The following is a 17,752-nucleotide window of genomic DNA, read 5'->3' on the forward strand; positions in this document are numbered from 1 at the left end:
GTTCCCTCCCCTCTGGCTTCCTGGCTCCCTACCCATTAGCCCTTGTGCTCTCTGGACCCTGGTCTTTAAGCCCCTCACTTCCGCCCCGCCCCTCTCCCGCCGCCCCGCCCCTTGCCCCGCCCCTCTGCCCCTCGGACGCCGGACTCCGTGCCGTTCTGGCTCACTGGCCACCCCTGTTGCCTCTCTGGCTCCCTGTCTCTATGCCTCCTGACCCTCTGGCCTCAGTCTCTGTGCCCTTCTACTCATTGCGTTGTCTTCTAAAGAGACTTCCCAGAGACTTCTAAAGAGTTCCCCATCTTCCCCCACACCCTGTGTCTGAGAGAGGGAAACAGACCCAGGGGGGAGGTTTGCTCGAGCCAACTCAGTAAGTCCAGAATATATGGCCATACCCAGCTCCCCAGACCGCCCCCCCCAACCCCCCAGCCGGGATGAGGTCCTCTGGGCCATGCCTCCTACCGAGGCCCACACTCCTGTAAGCCCCCCACCCCCACCCTGGACACCCTCCTGGGAGGCGGGGGACCTTTGGGCTCTCACTCCCTGTCCTGCTGTCCTGCTGAGCTGGTCATTAGACTTTAGACATTGCCGGTGGTTAATGAGGTTGGCCAGGAATATGGCCACTTGTGGCGGGGGATGGGCAGAGCCCTGGTTTGGGGAGGAGCGAAGGGGCTTGGCAGTTCCCCAGCATCACCAGGGCCCCTCTGGCTGGGCCTCTACCAGGCAGGGTTGGGAGTATTGTGTTTGGAGTTCTGCCAGTGTGCTGTGGCCAACGCCAGACCTTCTATGCCTCCACCTCTGGGGGCCATCATGGCCAGCGTAGACGACACCTCTGGGCAAGTCCCCTGGAATAAAGGGTGGAAAAAGGGGGTCTCTCCCAGCCACTAAACAGTAGAGCCTAGATTTGAGCCAATGTCCTGGGTGCCAACTGCTACCTGAGCTGCTCACAAACTCTGTGATCTCAGGCAAGTGTCTTAACCTCTCTGTGCCTCAGCTTCCTTATCTGTGAAATGGGGATGGTGGCGATACCTACCTCTTGGAGTCGTGGAGAGGATTAAATACAATTTTGGAGTGATTTGCCCAGAGCTGGATGTGGTGGGCATGCAATACACATTCACAAAGACGAGAGAGCGGTGTAGATGGGGCGCTTGGCTGGGCCCGATCACCGTGGGTGCTCTGTGAGCAGAAGCAGCATCGTTTTTGTTAAAATCCTCACATTCTGTCTCTGTCTTCCCTACTTGAGAGGCGGCTGCTTGGTCAGATCCCCTGGGGTTTGGGTATCTGCGCTCCCATCCCTCCTCCCTCTTTAGTGGCTGTGTGACCTTGAATGAGTCTGTTGACCTCTCCTCCTCTGGGCAGGCCTTGTCCCCCTCAACCCACCTTTCAAGGGCTGGGATGGTACCCCAGCTGTCACACGTGCACCTGGGGGTCCAGCTGGGGAGGTAGAAATGTTTGCTTGTTTTCTCAGCCCTGGGCGGGGCAGGACAGGGGCTGCTGTCCGGGGCCCTCCCTGCTGGTGGGAGAAGTTTCACTGTGGGCCACTGGCCAGGATTTGTGCGCTTTTAAGCCAAAAATACTCTTTGGGCCTGAGAAATCTGATCACCGCATAAAGCTGTCAGCCCAAGAACAGAGTGGGATGTGGAAGAGTGTCTGTGGTTCTCGTGTCTGGGGAGCCTCTGGTTCAGTCCCCCTGGGGCTGCAGTCCGTGGTCATGAATCCAGCAGTCTGCTCCTTGGGCCTCTTCTCAAACCCACAGCCTCTTAGGTTTCCCCAGATTCCCAGGGCTGGCCGGTGAGGGCACACGGCCGCAGATCCTGGCGTCCTCGCTTGAGCCTTCAGCCTGACCTCCCAACCCGGGCAGCCCCCCCCAAACCAAAGGGTGTTCCTCGGTGTGGTTGAATGCCCGCAGGGACAGGGAGCTTACTACCAACGCCAGCGGTAGGCATCAGAATGCTTTTACTTGGAATGAGCCCAAATCTATCTCTCTGGGATCATTTGGAAATCTTGGCAATAAGATTCTCATTCAGTGACGATCGGCCATGTGCCCCACAGGGCGCCCTCCACTTTTCCATCCCGGCGACTTTCTTCTGAGGTGAGGTGGATGGTCTGAGCATCCCCATTCGATGGATGGGGAAACCGAGGCACAGAGCGGCAAGGAAACCTGTTCTGCAGGTTCTGCAGTGTTGGTGGAGCTGGGATTTGAACCCAGGGCTGGTAACAGATCCTTCCCGTCCCCGTTGCAGACCACCGGGCTGGCACCTGCTTCTCGGTGCTGATTGTGGGCCGCTGTGCCGGAGACCTCGCTGGCCGTTACACTCAGAGGCAGTGTTGCTGTGACAGGGGCAGGTGCTGGGCTCCCGGCCCAGCCCCAGAGCCGTGTCCTCCGAGGGGCTCTGGTGAGTGGCCTGGGGTTGCCCCCCCTCCTTCCTCTGCCCCCCCAGAGCTCCTGCCTGAAGACTGCGGCCCCTGGGGCACGACTGAGGGCCTGGCCTCAAACTCCGCTTCCTTGCAGAGGAGTTCCAGCGACTGTGCGTGCAGGGGCTCCCGCTGCTGCCCTCCTATCCCGGCCCCTTCCCTGGTCTCCCTGGCTTTGGATCCAACGGCATGGGTCCTGGCCTTGGGCCTGCGTGGCACAGCCCCCATGGCTCCAATGGGCGTGGCGTTCCCGGCCTGGGCCTTGGCAACGCCCATATCGGTGAGGCCAGGGGCTTGGGAAGAGGCATCCGAGACCCAGGGGAGGGGGTCCAGGCCTCAGGGGGAGGGTCAGGGCTTTGGAGTGGGCGTCCTGGCCTGGGCAGTAGAAATGAAAGTACGACAGCGGTCTGGTGGTGCGGGTGGATGTGGGATCTGGGCCTCAAAGTCAGGGTTCAGGCCTTGGGTAGGGGTCTGGCACCGGGTCCGGGGGGCGGGGGGCAGGTCTCACTCCATGGTGAGGGTCTGGGCCCACAGTGGGGTGTCAGCCGGTGTGGGGGGTCTGCGGTTAGGGCGGGACTCCAGGCTGAAGTGGGCGGGGTTCCAGCCTCCGAGTGGGCGTCCACACCCAGAGGCCCGGCCTAGACTCAGGTGCGCCTGCTGTCCCCGCCCTCAGGCACAGCCACCCTGAACCAGACCATCGACATCTGCCGGCATTTCACCAATCTGTGTCTCAATGGCCGCTGCCTGCCCACCCCTTCAAGCTACCGCTGCGAGTGCAACGTGGGCTACGCACAGGACGTTCGCGGGGAGTGCATCGGTGAGCGGCGGCCGGGTTGTTGGGGGGGGGGGGGGGCGCACCCCGCCGGGCGGGGGCTCAGGGTCCTCTGCCCACAGACGTGGACGAATGCGCCAGCAGCCCCTGTCACCACGGAGACTGCGTCAACACCCCCGGCTCCTACCGCTGCCGGTGCCACGAGGGCTTCCAGGCGGCGGTGGCCAAGCAGGCCTGCGTGGGTACGGCCGTCGGTCGGAGAGCGGGGGCGCTGGGGTTGCCCTGCCGGCGGGAGCCTGCTTCGGCGGCCTGAGCCCGAGTCTGACCGCCTGCCACCTCCCCCGCGTCCCCACCCCCACCCAGACGTGGACGAGTGCCTTGTGGGCAGCAACCTGTGCCACCGCGGCCGCTGCGTCAACACAGACGGCAGCTTCCGGTGTGCCTGCAACGCGGGCTTCGAGCTCGGCCCGGGGGGCAAGAACTGTGTGGGTGAGTTGGGGGTGGGCAGGTGGGTAGGGGGGCTTGGGGGCCCCGGTGGCTGCCGGCGGGGCCCACCTTGCCGGTCTCCTCTGCGGCACCACCCACCTCCGTCCCTAAGGCAGAGAGAGCCCCCGCTCCCACTCCTGAACCCAGCCAGCCTGCTCGAGATCCTTCTTGCGCCGCGGCCCCTGCCGCCCCTCGGAGTCGCCCTCCCCGGGGGCCCTCCCCGGCCGCAGCGACCAGGCTGGCTGGCCTGGGGCATCCCAAAGTCCACCTGGGTCCTCGGGGTGGTCCTGCACCACCCTCGTGCCGCACCTGCCAGTGCCTCGGGGGTGGTCTGCCACATGTCCGGGCCCCCCCCCCCCCCCAGCCCTTGCAACCCATCACCGACACTTCTCAGAGCGAGCGGCCAGCCTGGTGCCGCCACCACCCCTGGGAAGCCCTCAGCCAACTAACTGACTCCTTTGTTCCCTCCCTCCTGCGTTCGCTCCTCGAATCCCAGCAGGGGCTGTCCGACCCCGGTCCTGTCCTGTCCTGTCCTGTCGCAGTCTGGCTGAGAGCGTGGGATCAGGGCCATGGGGTTCGGGGAGCGTGTGTGAGCGTCTCGCCCCTGCTGGTGGCTGAGGGATGTGCCCGTGGGTGGAGGGGCACATCGTTTCTTCACCCCTCAGCTGGTGGACGTTGGGGCTGTTTCCTCTTTTCCCAATTATGGGTATACTGCGATTGACACTCCCGCGCAGATTGTTGTGTGCATCGCTCATTCATTCATTCACTCGTTCCTCTCTGCTTTTTTTAAAAGTTACATCCAAGTTGGTTAGCATATAGTGCAACAGTGATTTCAGGACTGGATTCCTTAGTGCCCCTGACCCATTTAGCCCGTCCCCCCTCCCGCAGCCCCTCCAGTAACCCTCAGTTTGTTCTCCATATTTATGAGTCTCTTCTGTTTTGTCCCCCTCCCTGTTTTTACGTTATTTTTGTTTCCCTTCCTGAGTCTCTTCTGTTTTGTCCCCCTCCCTGCTTTTATGTTATTTTTGTTTCCCTTCCCTTATGTTCATCTGTTTTGTCTCTTCAAGTCCTCATATGAGTGAAGTCATATGATTTTTGTCTTTCTCTGACTAATTTTGCTTCACATAATCCCCTCCAGTTCCACCCAGGTAGTTGCAAATGGCAAGATTTCATTCTTTTTGATTGCCGAGTAATACTCCATTGTATATACAGACCACGTCTTCTTTATCCATTCATCCAGCAATGGACATTTGGGCTCTTTCCATACTTTGGCTGTTGCTGATGGTGCTGCTATAAACATGGGGGTGCATGTGTCCCTTCAAAACAGCACACTTGTGTCCCTTGGATAAATGCCTAGTAGTGCAATTGCTGGGTCGCAGGGTAGTTCTATTTTTAGTTTTTTGAGGAACCTCCAGACTGTTTTCCAGAGTGGCTGCACCAGCTCGCATTCCCACCTTTCTGCTTTTTTGACGTAGTCCTTTTTGCTCAGAACGGATACTTTGATACTCATTTCTGCACCTACCGCTTCCTTACAGTGAGACCAAGTTCTTGTCAACTGTCCCCCCTTTTTTTTTTAATGTTTATTCATTTTTGAAAGAGAGAGACAGAGCACAAGCAGGGGTGGGGCGGAGAGAGAGAGGAGGACACAGAATCCGAAGCAGGCTCCGGGCTCTGAGCTGTCAGCACAGAGCCCAACGCGGGGCTCGAACTCACGGACCGCGAGATCGCGACCTGAGCCGAAGTCGGGCTCTCAACCGACTGAGCCACCCAGGCACCCCACCCCTTTTCTTTTCTTTTTTCAAAAATTCTTTTAACGTTTATCTTTGAGAGAGAGAGAGAGAGTGCGAATGGGGGAGGGGCAGAGGGAGGAGGGGACAGAGGATCTAAAGTGGGCCCCCGAGCTGACAGCCCAGAGCCCGACGCAGGGCTCAAACCCACGAACCACGAGGTCATGACCTGAGATGAAGTCAGTCGCTCAACCACCCGAGCCACCCAGGCGCCCCTGTTCTCCCCTTTTCTTTGTTTGAATTGAGGTGAGATTCACACCACCACCTCCTTTATTAAAGACAAAAATTGCAGCAAAACATACATAGCCTCAAACCATTTTGACCATTTTTAAAGGGACGATTTGGTGGCGTTTCGTACAGGCTGGTGCAGCCACCACTCTTTGCCTTTGAACAAATATTTATGGAGCACCGACCTGTAGGTGGAGCCAAAGACCCCCTGCCCCCACCCGAGCGTGGCCCAGGAGCGCTCACGTTCCAGCAGACAGACTGACAGCCAAGCGGACAGAGCCAGTTGCCTGGTGGGGCTCCCAGCCCCTGGGTGGGGTCCTGGGGGCTCAGCCCTCACTCTGCTGTGCAGAGGAGAAGTGAGGGGGGGGCCGGTCTGCGAGGAGGGCCGGCAGAGCCAGGGGCCGGGGCGGGGCTCCAGCCTCTCCGGTGTCCCTAGATCACAACGAATGTGCCACCACCACCATGTGCACCAACGGAGTGTGCCTCAACGAGGACGGCAGCTTCACGTGTCTCTGCAAATCCGGCTTCCTACTGGCGCCTGGTGGCCGCGACTGCGTGGGTGAGGCCCGGTGGCCGGACAGACGGGCTGGGCAGGGGGTGGGGTGCGGTGGGGCCCGCTGGGACCCGTTGCAGAGCCTCCCCGTGCCCGCCCCCCCCCACCCCCTGCAGACATCGACGAGTGCCAGACTCCGGGCATCTGCATGAACGGCCGCTGCACCAACACCGAGGGCTCCTTCCGCTGCCACTGCTTGGGGGGGCTGGTGGTGGGTGCGGACGGCCGTGTGTGCGTGGACACCCACGTGCGCAGCACCTGCTACGGGGCCCTGGAGCGGGGCTCCTGCGCACGCCCCTTCCCCGGGGCGGTCACCAAATCTGAGTGCTGCTGTGCTAGCCCAGACCACGGATTCGGGGAGCCCTGTGAGCTCTGCCCTGCCAAGAACTCCGGTGAGCGTCCTGCTGCCTGGCCCAGCCTGCCTTTGTGTCCCCGTAGACCTTCCAGTTCATCACCCTGGGGGTGGGCGGGGACAGGCGTCTCGGTTCCTATGAGGTGTGGGGGGGGCATCTCTCTGCTGGTGACTCTCCCCAAGAACACACCGCAGGAAGTTGCTGTCTCCGTCGGGGGAGGCAATCGGGCCCCAGATTCCTGCTCCGCACCAAGGGGTCACGTCCTTGGGAGTGGCTTGGGTGCAGCGATGACCACTGCCCCCTCTCCCCCTGTCTCTGCCACCCCAGCTGAGTTTCAGGTTCTGTGCGGCAGCGGTCTGGGCATCACCACGGATGGTAGAGGTGAGTGGCAGCGGGTGTCGGGAGAGGGCAGGGGGGCAGGGTGCTGGCTGGGCACCGTGTCAGTTCGCGGAGGCTGTCGTAGCCCGGCACCACGGGCTGGGGGAGGGCAGGGGGCTTCAAGCACAGAAATTTATTCCTCCAGAGCTATGGAGCCTCAAAGTCTGAGATCAACGTGTAGATAGGGTTGGGAGAACCTGTTCCTTGCTTGTATTCCCAGCTGCCTGTGGTCACTGGAGTTTTGGTGTTCCTTAACTTGCAGAAGGAGCCCCAATTTCCGCCTCCGTCTCTACGTGGGGTCCTCCCTGCGTGTCTGAGTCCGAATTTCCCCCTTTTGTGGGTATGCAGTCATCCTGGAATGGATGGGGGGTCCACCCTAACGACCTTGTTTTACCTGGATCACCTCTGCAAAGACCCCGTTTTGCCATAACGTCCAATGCTGAGGTCCTGGGGGTTTAGGATTTTAATGTATGAATTTGGGGAAGACGCGACTCAACCCACAGAGCTGGAGATGGTGGGTGTGCAAAGCTGTGCTTTCTCCCACACCTTTCCCTCCTGAGCTGTGATTTTTTTTGCCCCAGTCGCTCTCCAACCTCCCTGATTCTTGTCATTCCCCCCACGACCGACAGTCCCTACCCTGGGATCCCTGGCTGATCTCCCGTGGCCACAGCAGGTCTCAGCCCAAGGGGCCTTATCTGTACAGGTGAAACCTGAAAGCAAAGGAAATTGCCCATGTGTGTGTCTCCTCATTGGTTTGCTGAATACACACACACACACACACACACACACACACACAGAAACAGCCTTTCTGCCTGAGTGGTAACCAAAGGACTTAGGATACAGTTGATTTTCCCTTGACCGCTGGGCCATTGGGGGAGGACAGACATCTGGACCACCACCCCCTCATCCAGTTAAAGGCACTGGCTCTGGAGCCAGATGCCTGGGTTCGAATCCCAGCCCTACTGTTTACGGGCTGAATAACCTGGGGCAGGTTACTTACCCTGTCTGTGCTTCAGTTTCCTTGTCTGTGAAGTGGGCACAATAATAGGACCTGTTTCGGGGCTGTTGTGAGGGTCAGTCGAGTTAATATGCACAGAATGGTAAGCCCTCCGCGACGGTAGCAAGTAGGACTGCCTTTGTTCTGATCGTGTCGCCGCGGTACAAGGGTTTGCTCCAGGGGCGCCAGACTGAGGACGGCTCTGCCTCCAGGAACATTTGGCACTGTTTGCAGAAATACTGGGAAGGGTGCCTTTGGCGTTTCGTGGGCGGAGGCCAGGGACGCTGTTCAGCGTCCTACAGTGCCCAGGACGGCCCCACCGCCAAGAACGGCCCCGAAGGGCCACCGCGCCGAGAAACGCTGGTTTAGAGGGAAATGAGGCGCGGTCTGGGCTGAAGCTCGGGCCTCCGCGGGGGGACCTGGCTTCTTGGAGGCTCCTAGGAGCCCGAGCAGCCGCTCTGTCGTCTTCCTGCTGCAGACATCAATGAGTGTGCCCTCGACCCCGACGTCTGCACCAACGGCATGTGTGAGAACCTTCGCGGCAGCTACCGCTGCGTCTGCAACCTGGGCTACGAGCCGGGCGCGGCCGGCAAGCAGTGCGTGGGTGAGCGTGCGCGGCGGGAGGCGGGCGGGTGCGCGGGCCTCCCCCCTCCGCAGACGCCCTCACCGCGCCCTCCCGCCCCCACCCCTGCCCCTAGACGTGGATGAGTGCGCGCGCAACAGCCTCCTGTGCGACAACGGGCGGTGCCGGAACAGCCCCGGCAGCTACAGCTGCTCCTGCCCCCAGGGCTTCAGCTTCCGGCAGGACACGGAGACCTGTGAAGGTACAGCCTCCGGGCACACTGCGTGCAGCGTGCACGCACACAGACGCACACGCGCTCGAACACTTACGCGTGCTGCGTGCGCCGTGTACACACGCACACACACTGTCAGACGCTCGTGCATGCTGTGTGTGCACACGGACATGCCCAGGCACGTACTGCATGTGCTGTGTGCACGCACACGCTCTCAGACGCTTCTGCATGCTGCGTGTGCCTACATGCACGCACTCGGGCACACACGCTGCATGGCACACGCACACACTTACACATTGCATGTGGCGTGTACACACAGGCGTACATGCTCAGGCACTTGCACGTGCTGCGTGCGGTGCGTGCACACAGACATGCTGAAAGACGCACGTATGCTCGTTACACACACATTCGCACTCACATAACTCGAAGACCAGTATATTCACGACTCGGTCTCACACAGTTATACACACTCATGGGTGCGTGCCCTCAAACACACGCGTACCCCCATGCACACACTCCTTCTCACGTTTTACACACTTGAACTCAGCCACACACAGTCACACCCTGAGAGGCACACACTTGTGCGTGCAGTCACTCAGTTACGCAGACTGGTACTCACTCAGGACACACACACCCGTGTTCACACTCACAGACGTGCCCCTGTAGCTACACACACTCAGGTGCACGCTCTCAGATGCGTGTGCCCACATCCTTATGCTTTCACACACTTAGATGTGTGTTCACACGCATGCACTTGTGCGCGCACACGCATGCTTACACGCACGTTCAAGCATGCGCACACTTCGTATCGATGTCCTTATTCCCCAGCAGTCGTGTGGCCGTGCCCCCTCTGCATGACCCCACCTCTCCCTGGGCCTTCTGTCTTCTCTCCCTCCCCCCAGCAGCCCTGCTCGCCCTGCTCCGGAGCGACTTCTGTCCCCCACCCTGTCCCATCAGCTGCCTGCTACCTGCTCCCCGGCCACATCCAGGCCTCTCCTCCCTGGGCCTTCCTCCTGCCCCTCAGTCGCGTCCTCTCTTGTGCGGTGACTCCCTTGAGGACCACTGTTCCCATCGTGTCTGTCCCTCCACGGTGACATGTGCGTGCTCCTGCGACCCCGCGTGTCACCGTGCTTGTCTGAGCGCACAGCACGATTCGGTGCAAGCACTTGGGCGTGCGTGCCTGTGCGTTTCCGTTCCTGTGCACCCTGCCTGCGTGCGTGTGCCTCCTCCAAGTACACGTGTGGCCACACGTGTACCTGGGTGCATCCTATGTCACTGGACCCTGGCAGCCCCTGGGGAGACGGGAGTCCTGGTCAGCCGGGGCTTCCCCTCCCAGAGCTCAGGACCTGGTGGGGGACTGTCCTTGCAGACATCAATGAGTGCCTGTCCAACCCGTGTGTAAATGGTGTGTGCCGGAACCTGGCCGGTTCCTATGCCTGTGAATGCGCCCCCGGCAGCCGGCTGGGGCCGTCCGGCACCGTGTGTCTAGGTGAGAGGCCCCGAGTCCCGTGGAGCAGCCGCGAGCCTGCTGCCCGGCCCCTCGTCCCACCCTGGGGAAGGCCGGGCTTCCGTGGGTCGGTGTGCAGGTGTGGGCCGGCAGGTGACATGGGTGGCCGCCTCCCCCGCAGACAGCACCAGGGGCACCTGCTGGCTCCAGGTCCAGGACGGCCGCTGTGAAGCGAACCTGCGCGGAGCCTCCCTGCGGTCCCAGTGCTGCGCCACCCTGGGGGCTGCCTGGGGGAGCCCGTGCGAACGCTGCGAGCCCGGTAATGCCCTGGGAGCCCCCGGGGGGGGGGGCTCTTGGGGTCCTCCCGGGCGTGGCCACTGTGGTCGCCTGGGTGCCCGTTGAGAGAACGGGGGTCTGGATAGAGAAAGTGACTCCCGTGCCCACTCTGGTTCTCCCAACCACAGACCCCGCCTGCGCCCGCGGCTTTGCCCGCATGACGGGGCTCACCTGCGAAGGTAACTCCCTGCCCCTCTGTGGTTCACCCCTCCCCGCGAGCTGCACACGGGCCGGTGCCTGTCGTGGGGGATGCCTGGGGTCCTGAAGTCTTTTGAGATCAAGGTAGAGATTGCCCTTCCTTGGGGTCTTCCCCGAGATTCCCCAGCCCCCGAAGCTGGCACTGTCCCTTTTCCACCTCCCCGAGGACAGCCTGGGTGTCCTGAACCCCCAGCAGGGGAGCTCCAGCCCTTGCCTCTCCCCCTTTTCCACCCCTGCCCAGATGTGAATGAGTGCGAAGTCTTCCCCGGGGTCTGTCCCAACGGGCGCTGCCTCAACACTGCCGGCTCCTTCCGCTGTGAGTGCCCCAGCGGCCTGACTCTGGACACCACCGGCCGCCTCTGCGTGGGTGAGTCCCCGTGGGACTGTGCGGGGCTGCCTGCCCTCCCTCCGTGGCCCCCACGCCGGGGCCTGGAGACCCCTCCTAGGGACAGAAGGGACTGGGGAGGGGGTCCTCTGGGACCCTCTGCTCCCTGCTCCTCTCTCATTGACGTGTCTTGAAAGACATTTGTTTGGGGGTTTCACCCTTTCACTTACCTGCCCTTTAACAAGGCTCCTTGTTAATGGTAAGCTCTCGTAAAATACCATCTGCAACTTTTATTTATTCTTTCTTGTTACCAAAAAGGTTTACACGGGGCAGGGGGGGGGGCACCTCTAGCATGCCCAGGAATCTCCCTCAGCATCCAGGGCTCAAACACTCACTCTGAATGGTTCCCTGTCAGGCTCAGAGATCTGAGACGTTTTCCCCCGGGGTGAGGGTTTCTCGATGTTGCCACTGTCCACATCTTTAAATAAAAAAAATTTTTTTTCAGCGTATTTATTTTTGAGAGAGAGATGGCATGAGCAGGGGAGGGGCAGAGAGAGACAGAGAGAGGGAGAGAGAGAATCCCAAGTGGGCTCCTTGCTGTCAGCACAGAGCCCGATACGGGGCCCGAACTCACGAAACCATGAGATCATGACCCGAGCCAAAACCAGGAGTCACACGCTTAATCAGCTGAGCCCCCCCCAGGCGCCCGCCACTCTCCACATCTTGAAGCGGACATTTCTTGGCCAAAAGCATGCCAAGCAAACAGGGCTCTGCCTGCTGCCCGGTTTCTCCCCACAGTTGGCTAATAGCCTCCTTGTAGGTGCCTTCTCAACTTTGCTTCGCTTCTGAACCGAGTTTTAGGTGGGTCCTCCCACTGGCCCCCAAATCTAACCAAGGAAAGAAAGGAATCGAGGAAAGAGAAAAAAGCCATCGCATTACAGGACCCGTGTGCTGAATTCGGGGCCGGGTGAACAGGGAGGTGCTGACTCCGGCCCGGTCTGCTCAGACGTGACCATTAGCCCCGGGCCAGGGCACCCGTCCCTGTGTGCGTCACAGGGTTCCCAGAGGTTCTCGAGGTTCTCAAACAAGGTCTCGTCTTCAAACTGACCTGCCCGATCATGCATTCCTTCGGGAAACAGAAGTTTTCCTAGACCAGGGGTTCAGCAAACGTTTTCTGCCAAGGGCCAGGGGTAAATATTTTTGGCTTTGCGGACCACACAGTCCCTGTTGAAGCTACGGAGGTCTGTCGTGTAGCGCAAAAGCAGCCACAGGCAATTTGGAAACAAAGGATGTGGCTGAGTGTCAATAAAACTTTATTTACAAAAATAGGCGGCCGACCCCCAGGCTTGCAGTTAGGCTCTCTTGGACTCTTGTCTCTGGTCTTGATGGAGGCTTATCTGGCATCGGATTGTTCTGAGGGCATCTTGCAGATCAGACACACACTCTGGGGCCAGATGGCCTGGGGTGAACGTGGTTCTGCCTTTCGCCGTGTGGCCGCGGACAAGCTACCTAACCCTTCTGTGCCTCAATTTTCTTGCCTGTAAAACGACCATGATGCTAATATTTTCATCTTGATGTCTATTTTGAGGATTGCATGGGTTGGGGAGCTTAGAACAGTGCCCTGCCCATAGCAAGCACCTTAACACAGCAAGGTATTGCCACTAAAGTGTTGCATGACGTTGTTACGGAAGCGTTACCGCTGGGTGATGTAGAATGTCGATAATGGCACTCCCCTTGCGCCCTTCCTGTTGGGGAGGGAGTTTCAGACAGGGGCTGCTGAGGGAGACCTTGTCGGCCATGTGACAGCAGGCACGCCGTGGCAGGGGTGGGACCCAGTGACTGTCCCTCTGTGTAGACGTGCGCCTGGAGCCTTGTTTCCTGCATTGGGAGGAGGACGAGTGTGGGGCCGCCCTGCCCGGCAAGTACCGGATGGACGTCTGCTGCTGCTCTGTGGGGGCCGCCTGGGGGGATGAGTGTGAAGCATGCCCAGAGCCGGAGTCCCCGGCATTTGCCAGCCTATGTCCCCGGGGACTAGGCTTCGCCAGCCGGGACTTCCTGTCAGGCCGGCCCTTCTATAAAGGTGTGTTCGGACGCGGGGAGCCTGGAGGATGGGGAGAGGGCACAGCACAGGCAAAGGCCCTGTGGTGGGAAGTGTGTTTGGGAGAGAGCAACGCGTCTGCAGTCAGAGGTGTGAAATCTCAGGGGCAGACCCAGGGACCCTGGAGGGGTTTGACTGACATTTCGTGCTCCCGCACCTCAGACGTGAACGAGTGCAAGGCGTTCCCCGGCCTCTGCGTGCACGGCACCTGCCGCAACACCGTGGGCAGCTTCCGCTGCTCCTGTGCCGGGGGCTTCGCCCCGGATGCTCGGGGAAGGAACTGTACAGGTATGTGCCCACCCCGGGGGCGCCTGCAGGAGTGGGGGCTTCAGATCACACATGGGGTCCAGACCCACTCTTGGTCCTGCTGCCTTCTCTGGCCCTAGGGGATTCCGACTGTGAAAGGAGGGGCTGACAAAGGCGACCTCCGGGGGTGGGGGGAGTTCCCTGCCCTTCTCTGATGTGCAGCCGCCACACCTCCGTCCCCACCCCTGGCTCAGCTCGGCAGCTCGGGGCTCCCGTGTAGCCTCCGTGTCTACAGACGCGGAGGCCGGCCTTGCCCCTCTCTCCCCAGACATCGACGAGTGCCACATCTCCCCTGACCTCTGCGGCCGGGGCACCTGTGTCAACACCCCGGGCAGCTTCGAGTGTGAGTGTTTCCATGGCTACGAGAGCGGCTTCATGCTGATGAAGAGCTGCATGGGTAGGTGGCCGCAGGACCATTGCGCGGGTGGCCCCGGGCAGGGTGATGCCTGTAGGGTCTCGGGGCTGAGGGGAGGGATGGTGAGGGCGTTGTTGTGATGGGCGAGGTGGGAGACGCAGGTGTGGGGAAAAGCTGAGACCCAGCAAATCTGGGTGCCAGGTGGTGGCATCCCCAAAGGCAGCCAGATGTCGGGTCTGTCATGCAGAGTTGAGTCCTAGGGACCCAGATTTGGGTGAGTTCTCCCAGAGCAGGTGTAGCGTGAGAAGAGGAGGAGGGCCCTGGAGAGAGGAGTTCCTTCCTTCCTTCCTTCCTTCCTTCCTTCCTTCCTTCCTTCCTTCCTTCCTTCCCTCCCTCCCTCCCTCCCTCTTTCCTTCCCTCCCTCCTTCCCTCCCTCCTTCCTTACTTCCTCCCTCCCTGCTGCCTTCCTGCCTGCCTTCCGTTTTTTTCTTCATTCAGTGAACATTTCATGCACCTCTACTGAGGGGAGCCACAAGGAGCTCAGTAGCAGACAGCCAGGCTCTCGGAGCTCATGACCTGATGGGGAGACAGATGTTGATAAAATTAATCCCTGGAGAAATGCAAAATGGCCACTGTGAGAAGCGCTTGAGAGGGCCACGCAGTAGGGTAGAGTGTGGTCCCCAGGGACATGTCCTGTTCTGTGGGCCTTGAGGTTGTGGCTGAGAGTGGGAGTAAATGTGGTGAAGAGGGGCTGCAAGAGCAGCCTGAAGGGAGAACAGCAGGTGCAAAGGCCCTGGGGTGGGCCTGAGGGATGGAAGGGGTTTCTGTGCGGTGAGCCAGGTGGAGGAAACAGCAGGTGCAAAGGCCCTGGGGTGGGCCTGAGGGGTGGAAGGAGGTGCTCGAGACTGGAGTTCGAGGCGGGGGGTGGCACAGCCTGCTCCTGGTGATGCCTGCACCTTGCCTCCCTGCGGAGTCCTACAGCGTTGCTTCTCAGGGCCTCCTTCAGTGACTCGAGGAGTGTCGGCCTCATGGCCCTGATTCTCCTGAGGATTCCAGCTTCCTTCTTGGGCTGACCTGCCCCTGCTCCTCCCAGCGCACGCCCCGCTCCCTGGGTCATCAAGCCCAAGCCTCCAGGCTCTCCCGGCCGTGGCCAGGGTGACGGGGCTGGGGACCGCAGGGAGAAGCTTCCCACGAGCCACGCCGCGCCCACCCTGGTCGGTGCCTTCACACCCGCTCTCTCTTGCACACGCGCAGACGTGGACGAGTGTGCGCGGGACCCGCTGCTGTGCCGGGGAGGTACCTGCTCCAACACGGACGGGGGCTACCAGTGTCAGTGCCCCCCCGGACATGCGCTGACGGCCAAGGGCACCGCCTGTGAGGGTGAGTGTGCAGCAGGCATGCGAGCGAGGGTGGTGTGGTGTGAGTGAATGGTGGGCGTGTGCACTTGTGCGTGCCTGAAGTACCCTTGTGAGAGTGTGTGCGTGTGTCCGAGTGTCTCAGGGAGCCCACGCTGGGTCATCGCCTCTGCTCACACTGGGCCCCCGCCGGCCACGTGCTCCCCCCGCAGATGTTGATGAGTGTTCCCTGAGTGACGGTCTGTGTCCCCATGGCCACTGTGTCAACGTCATCGGGGCCTTCCAGTGCTCCTGCCACGCTGGCTTCCAGAGCACAGCTGACCGCCTCGGCTGCACGGGTGAGACTGCGCCCACCTGCCCCACGTGGGCATCAGCCCCCAGCCCCCAGCCCCAGCCACCGTGGCGGTCCTTCCTGGCCTCAGTTCCAGACCCCACTCCTGCCCCCCCCCCACCCCCGTCAGCCCCGTGCTCGAGCCTGCCCTGCCTCCCACAGATATCAACGAATGCCGCACTGGGAACGGTGGGTGTGACGTGCACTGCACAAACACCGAGGGCAGCTACCGGTGTGGCTGTGGACACGGCTACTCGCTGATGCCCGACGGGAGGGCGTGTGCAGGTGCGTGGGATAGGGGATCCAACCTAGCTTGGCCCAGGCGAAGCCGGCCAGACCTGGGATAAGCCGCTGACCCCGTGGCCAGGTCCCCGGGGGCTGCTCCTCCGTCCCTGCCCGCCTGCAGCCCAGCCCCCACCTTTGCTCCCCCAGACGTGGATGAGTGTGCGGAGAACCCGGACATCTGCGACGGAGGCCAGTGCGTCAACGTGCCGGGGGGTCACCACTGCCTGTGCTATGAGGGCTTCGTGGCCACGCTGGACGCGAGGGCGTGTGTCGGTGAGGAGCCAGGACCGTGGGGCGGAGGAGACAGCGTCCGACCTCACACGCCAGGCCTTCCCCAGGGGGGCGCGTGGGCAAGACAGACAGCGGGTCCCGTCCCCGTCACGTGCAGGCGAGGGAGACAGGCTCTGCAGCAGCACGTGGCAGTCTGCGCGTGGCCACCAGTGCCCAGGGCCGACCGCCACGCGCCAGGGCCTGGGGGCTCGGATTCACAGCAGCAGATACCCTGAACCTTGCTCTTGAAGTACATCTATTGAGCACCACTGTGTACCTGATGCACACCCCGCTCCCGGGGCTACGTCTCAAGATTGTCACACGCCGAGGCGTTTTATGCAGAGGGGGGGGCGAGCTCGATGGGAAAGGGCGCAGAAGTGTGTTTTCTGAGACCCGCTCGGGGACCGCGGGCTGTTCATGCCGTGGTTACTGTCCTCCCCTGGCTGCGGGGCGTCGCGGGGCCCCGGGAGCAGATGCGTCCTGGGTGCCCCATCAGGGCAGCGCTGGGGCCCGAGCGGGGAAGTTCCAGGAAGGGAAGGTGTAATTCTCTCCGAGGAAAGACGTGTGTGCAGCCCCAGCGCAGCTCAGCGTTCCCGATCGCGGGAGTCTTAGGAAGCCCTGAAGCACCTCGGCTCAAATGACACAGGGAACTGTGCCTCTGAAAAGGCCCGTAGGAGAAAAACCCTAACTCTGCGCGCTCTAACTGTCCTCAGCTACAAACTCCTTTTGGGAACTTGTGCCCAGTGTGTCCCACAGGGTACGCGCTGGAAAACGCGGACAAGACAGCGGTCCGGTGGCGGAACCAGAAACGGCGTGCAGTCCCGGACACGGGCACCCAGAGCCTCCACGCGGGGGAGCGGAGTGGCAGGGCACCCGGCAACGCTCGGGCACCCCCTCCGCCCTCACCTGCTTGCCCTCCTGTCACCCCGCAGACTTGAACGAGTGTGAACTGAAGCCCCACCTTTGCCTCCCCGGGGATTGTGAGAACACAAAAGGCTCCTTTGTCTGCCACTGCCATCTGGGTTACATCATCAGGAAGGGGGCCACGGGCTGCTCCGGTGAGCTGGCGGTCGGTGGGGTGTGGCACGGGGGGCTCCGAGGGGCCAGCTCGGGGGTCGTGGGGTCCCTGCCCCGTCCCCCGGGGCTGAGCACAGCCAGAGTTCGTTCTCCCACATTTCCGCGGGTAGGGCCTCGTGTTCAAGCGGGAACAGGACCCAGTCGGGTGCCCCTGGGGCTCCCCTCTAGCCCCCAGCTCTGCGGGCCCCAGGTGTCCGTGGCAGCGTTCCCAAAGCATGCCAGCCTGATGACGCGACACCCTACGGGGGCGAACGTTTCCACGGTTCGTTAGTCAACTGACTCAGGCTCCTAGCGCTGTCGTAACAAATTCCTACCAGTCTCAGGGCTCAGAACCGCAGAAACGTATTCTCTGTCCGGAACGGTTCCCGAGCCCAGAAATCTGAAATCAGCACGTCCGCAGGGCTGCGGACCAGGAGCTCACTTGGGTGGTGGGTGGACATTGCAGAGTTACAAGGGTGAGGCCGACCTGGCTGAAGGTCCGAGACGCTGGTTTGGAAGGAGATCCTGCTTTAGGGCGAGGACGAATGCATTAGGACGGCTACTCTTCAAGTCTACCCTGAGACTCTTAACGTTCCTGTTTCAGATCACTTCAGAGGGCTGCTGGGAGTCGTG

At 61.2% G+C, this 17,752-nt stretch overlaps 1 protein-coding gene across 1 annotated transcript in view; it reads left to right on the top strand.

Annotated features, from left to right (window-relative positions):
* The window catches only part of FBN3 (fibrillin 3), a 60,907-nt gene that overhangs the window by 7,868 nt on the left and 35,287 nt on the right, over positions 1-17,752 (top strand). The window contains exons 12-33 of the mRNA XM_032595282.1: positions 2,238-2,390; positions 2,507-2,689; positions 3,083-3,226; positions 3,304-3,423; positions 3,545-3,670; positions 6,119-6,241; positions 6,352-6,627; positions 6,916-6,969; positions 8,442-8,567; positions 8,662-8,787; positions 10,127-10,246; positions 10,386-10,523; positions 10,669-10,719; positions 10,980-11,105; positions 12,919-13,143; positions 13,324-13,449; positions 13,736-13,864; positions 15,077-15,202; positions 15,390-15,515; positions 15,671-15,793; positions 15,941-16,066; positions 16,996-17,121. Of these exons, the coding sequence (XP_032451173.1) occupies positions 2,238-2,390; positions 2,507-2,689; positions 3,083-3,226; positions 3,304-3,423; positions 3,545-3,670; positions 6,119-6,241; positions 6,352-6,627; positions 6,916-6,969; positions 8,442-8,567; positions 8,662-8,787; positions 10,127-10,246; positions 10,386-10,523; positions 10,669-10,719; positions 10,980-11,105; positions 12,919-13,143; positions 13,324-13,449; positions 13,736-13,864; positions 15,077-15,202; positions 15,390-15,515; positions 15,671-15,793; positions 15,941-16,066; positions 16,996-17,121 (2,973 nt within the window). The remainder of the gene's footprint in view (positions 1-2,237; positions 2,391-2,506; positions 2,690-3,082; positions 3,227-3,303; positions 3,424-3,544; positions 3,671-6,118; positions 6,242-6,351; positions 6,628-6,915; positions 6,970-8,441; positions 8,568-8,661; positions 8,788-10,126; positions 10,247-10,385; positions 10,524-10,668; positions 10,720-10,979; positions 11,106-12,918; positions 13,144-13,323; positions 13,450-13,735; positions 13,865-15,076; positions 15,203-15,389; positions 15,516-15,670; positions 15,794-15,940; positions 16,067-16,995; positions 17,122-17,752) is intronic.

Source organism: Lynx canadensis, chromosome A2 (genome assembly GCF_007474595.2).
Source record: "Lynx canadensis isolate LIC74 chromosome A2, mLynCan4.pri.v2, whole genome shotgun sequence".
Lineage (NCBI taxonomy): Eukaryota > Metazoa > Chordata > Mammalia > Carnivora > Felidae > Lynx > Lynx canadensis.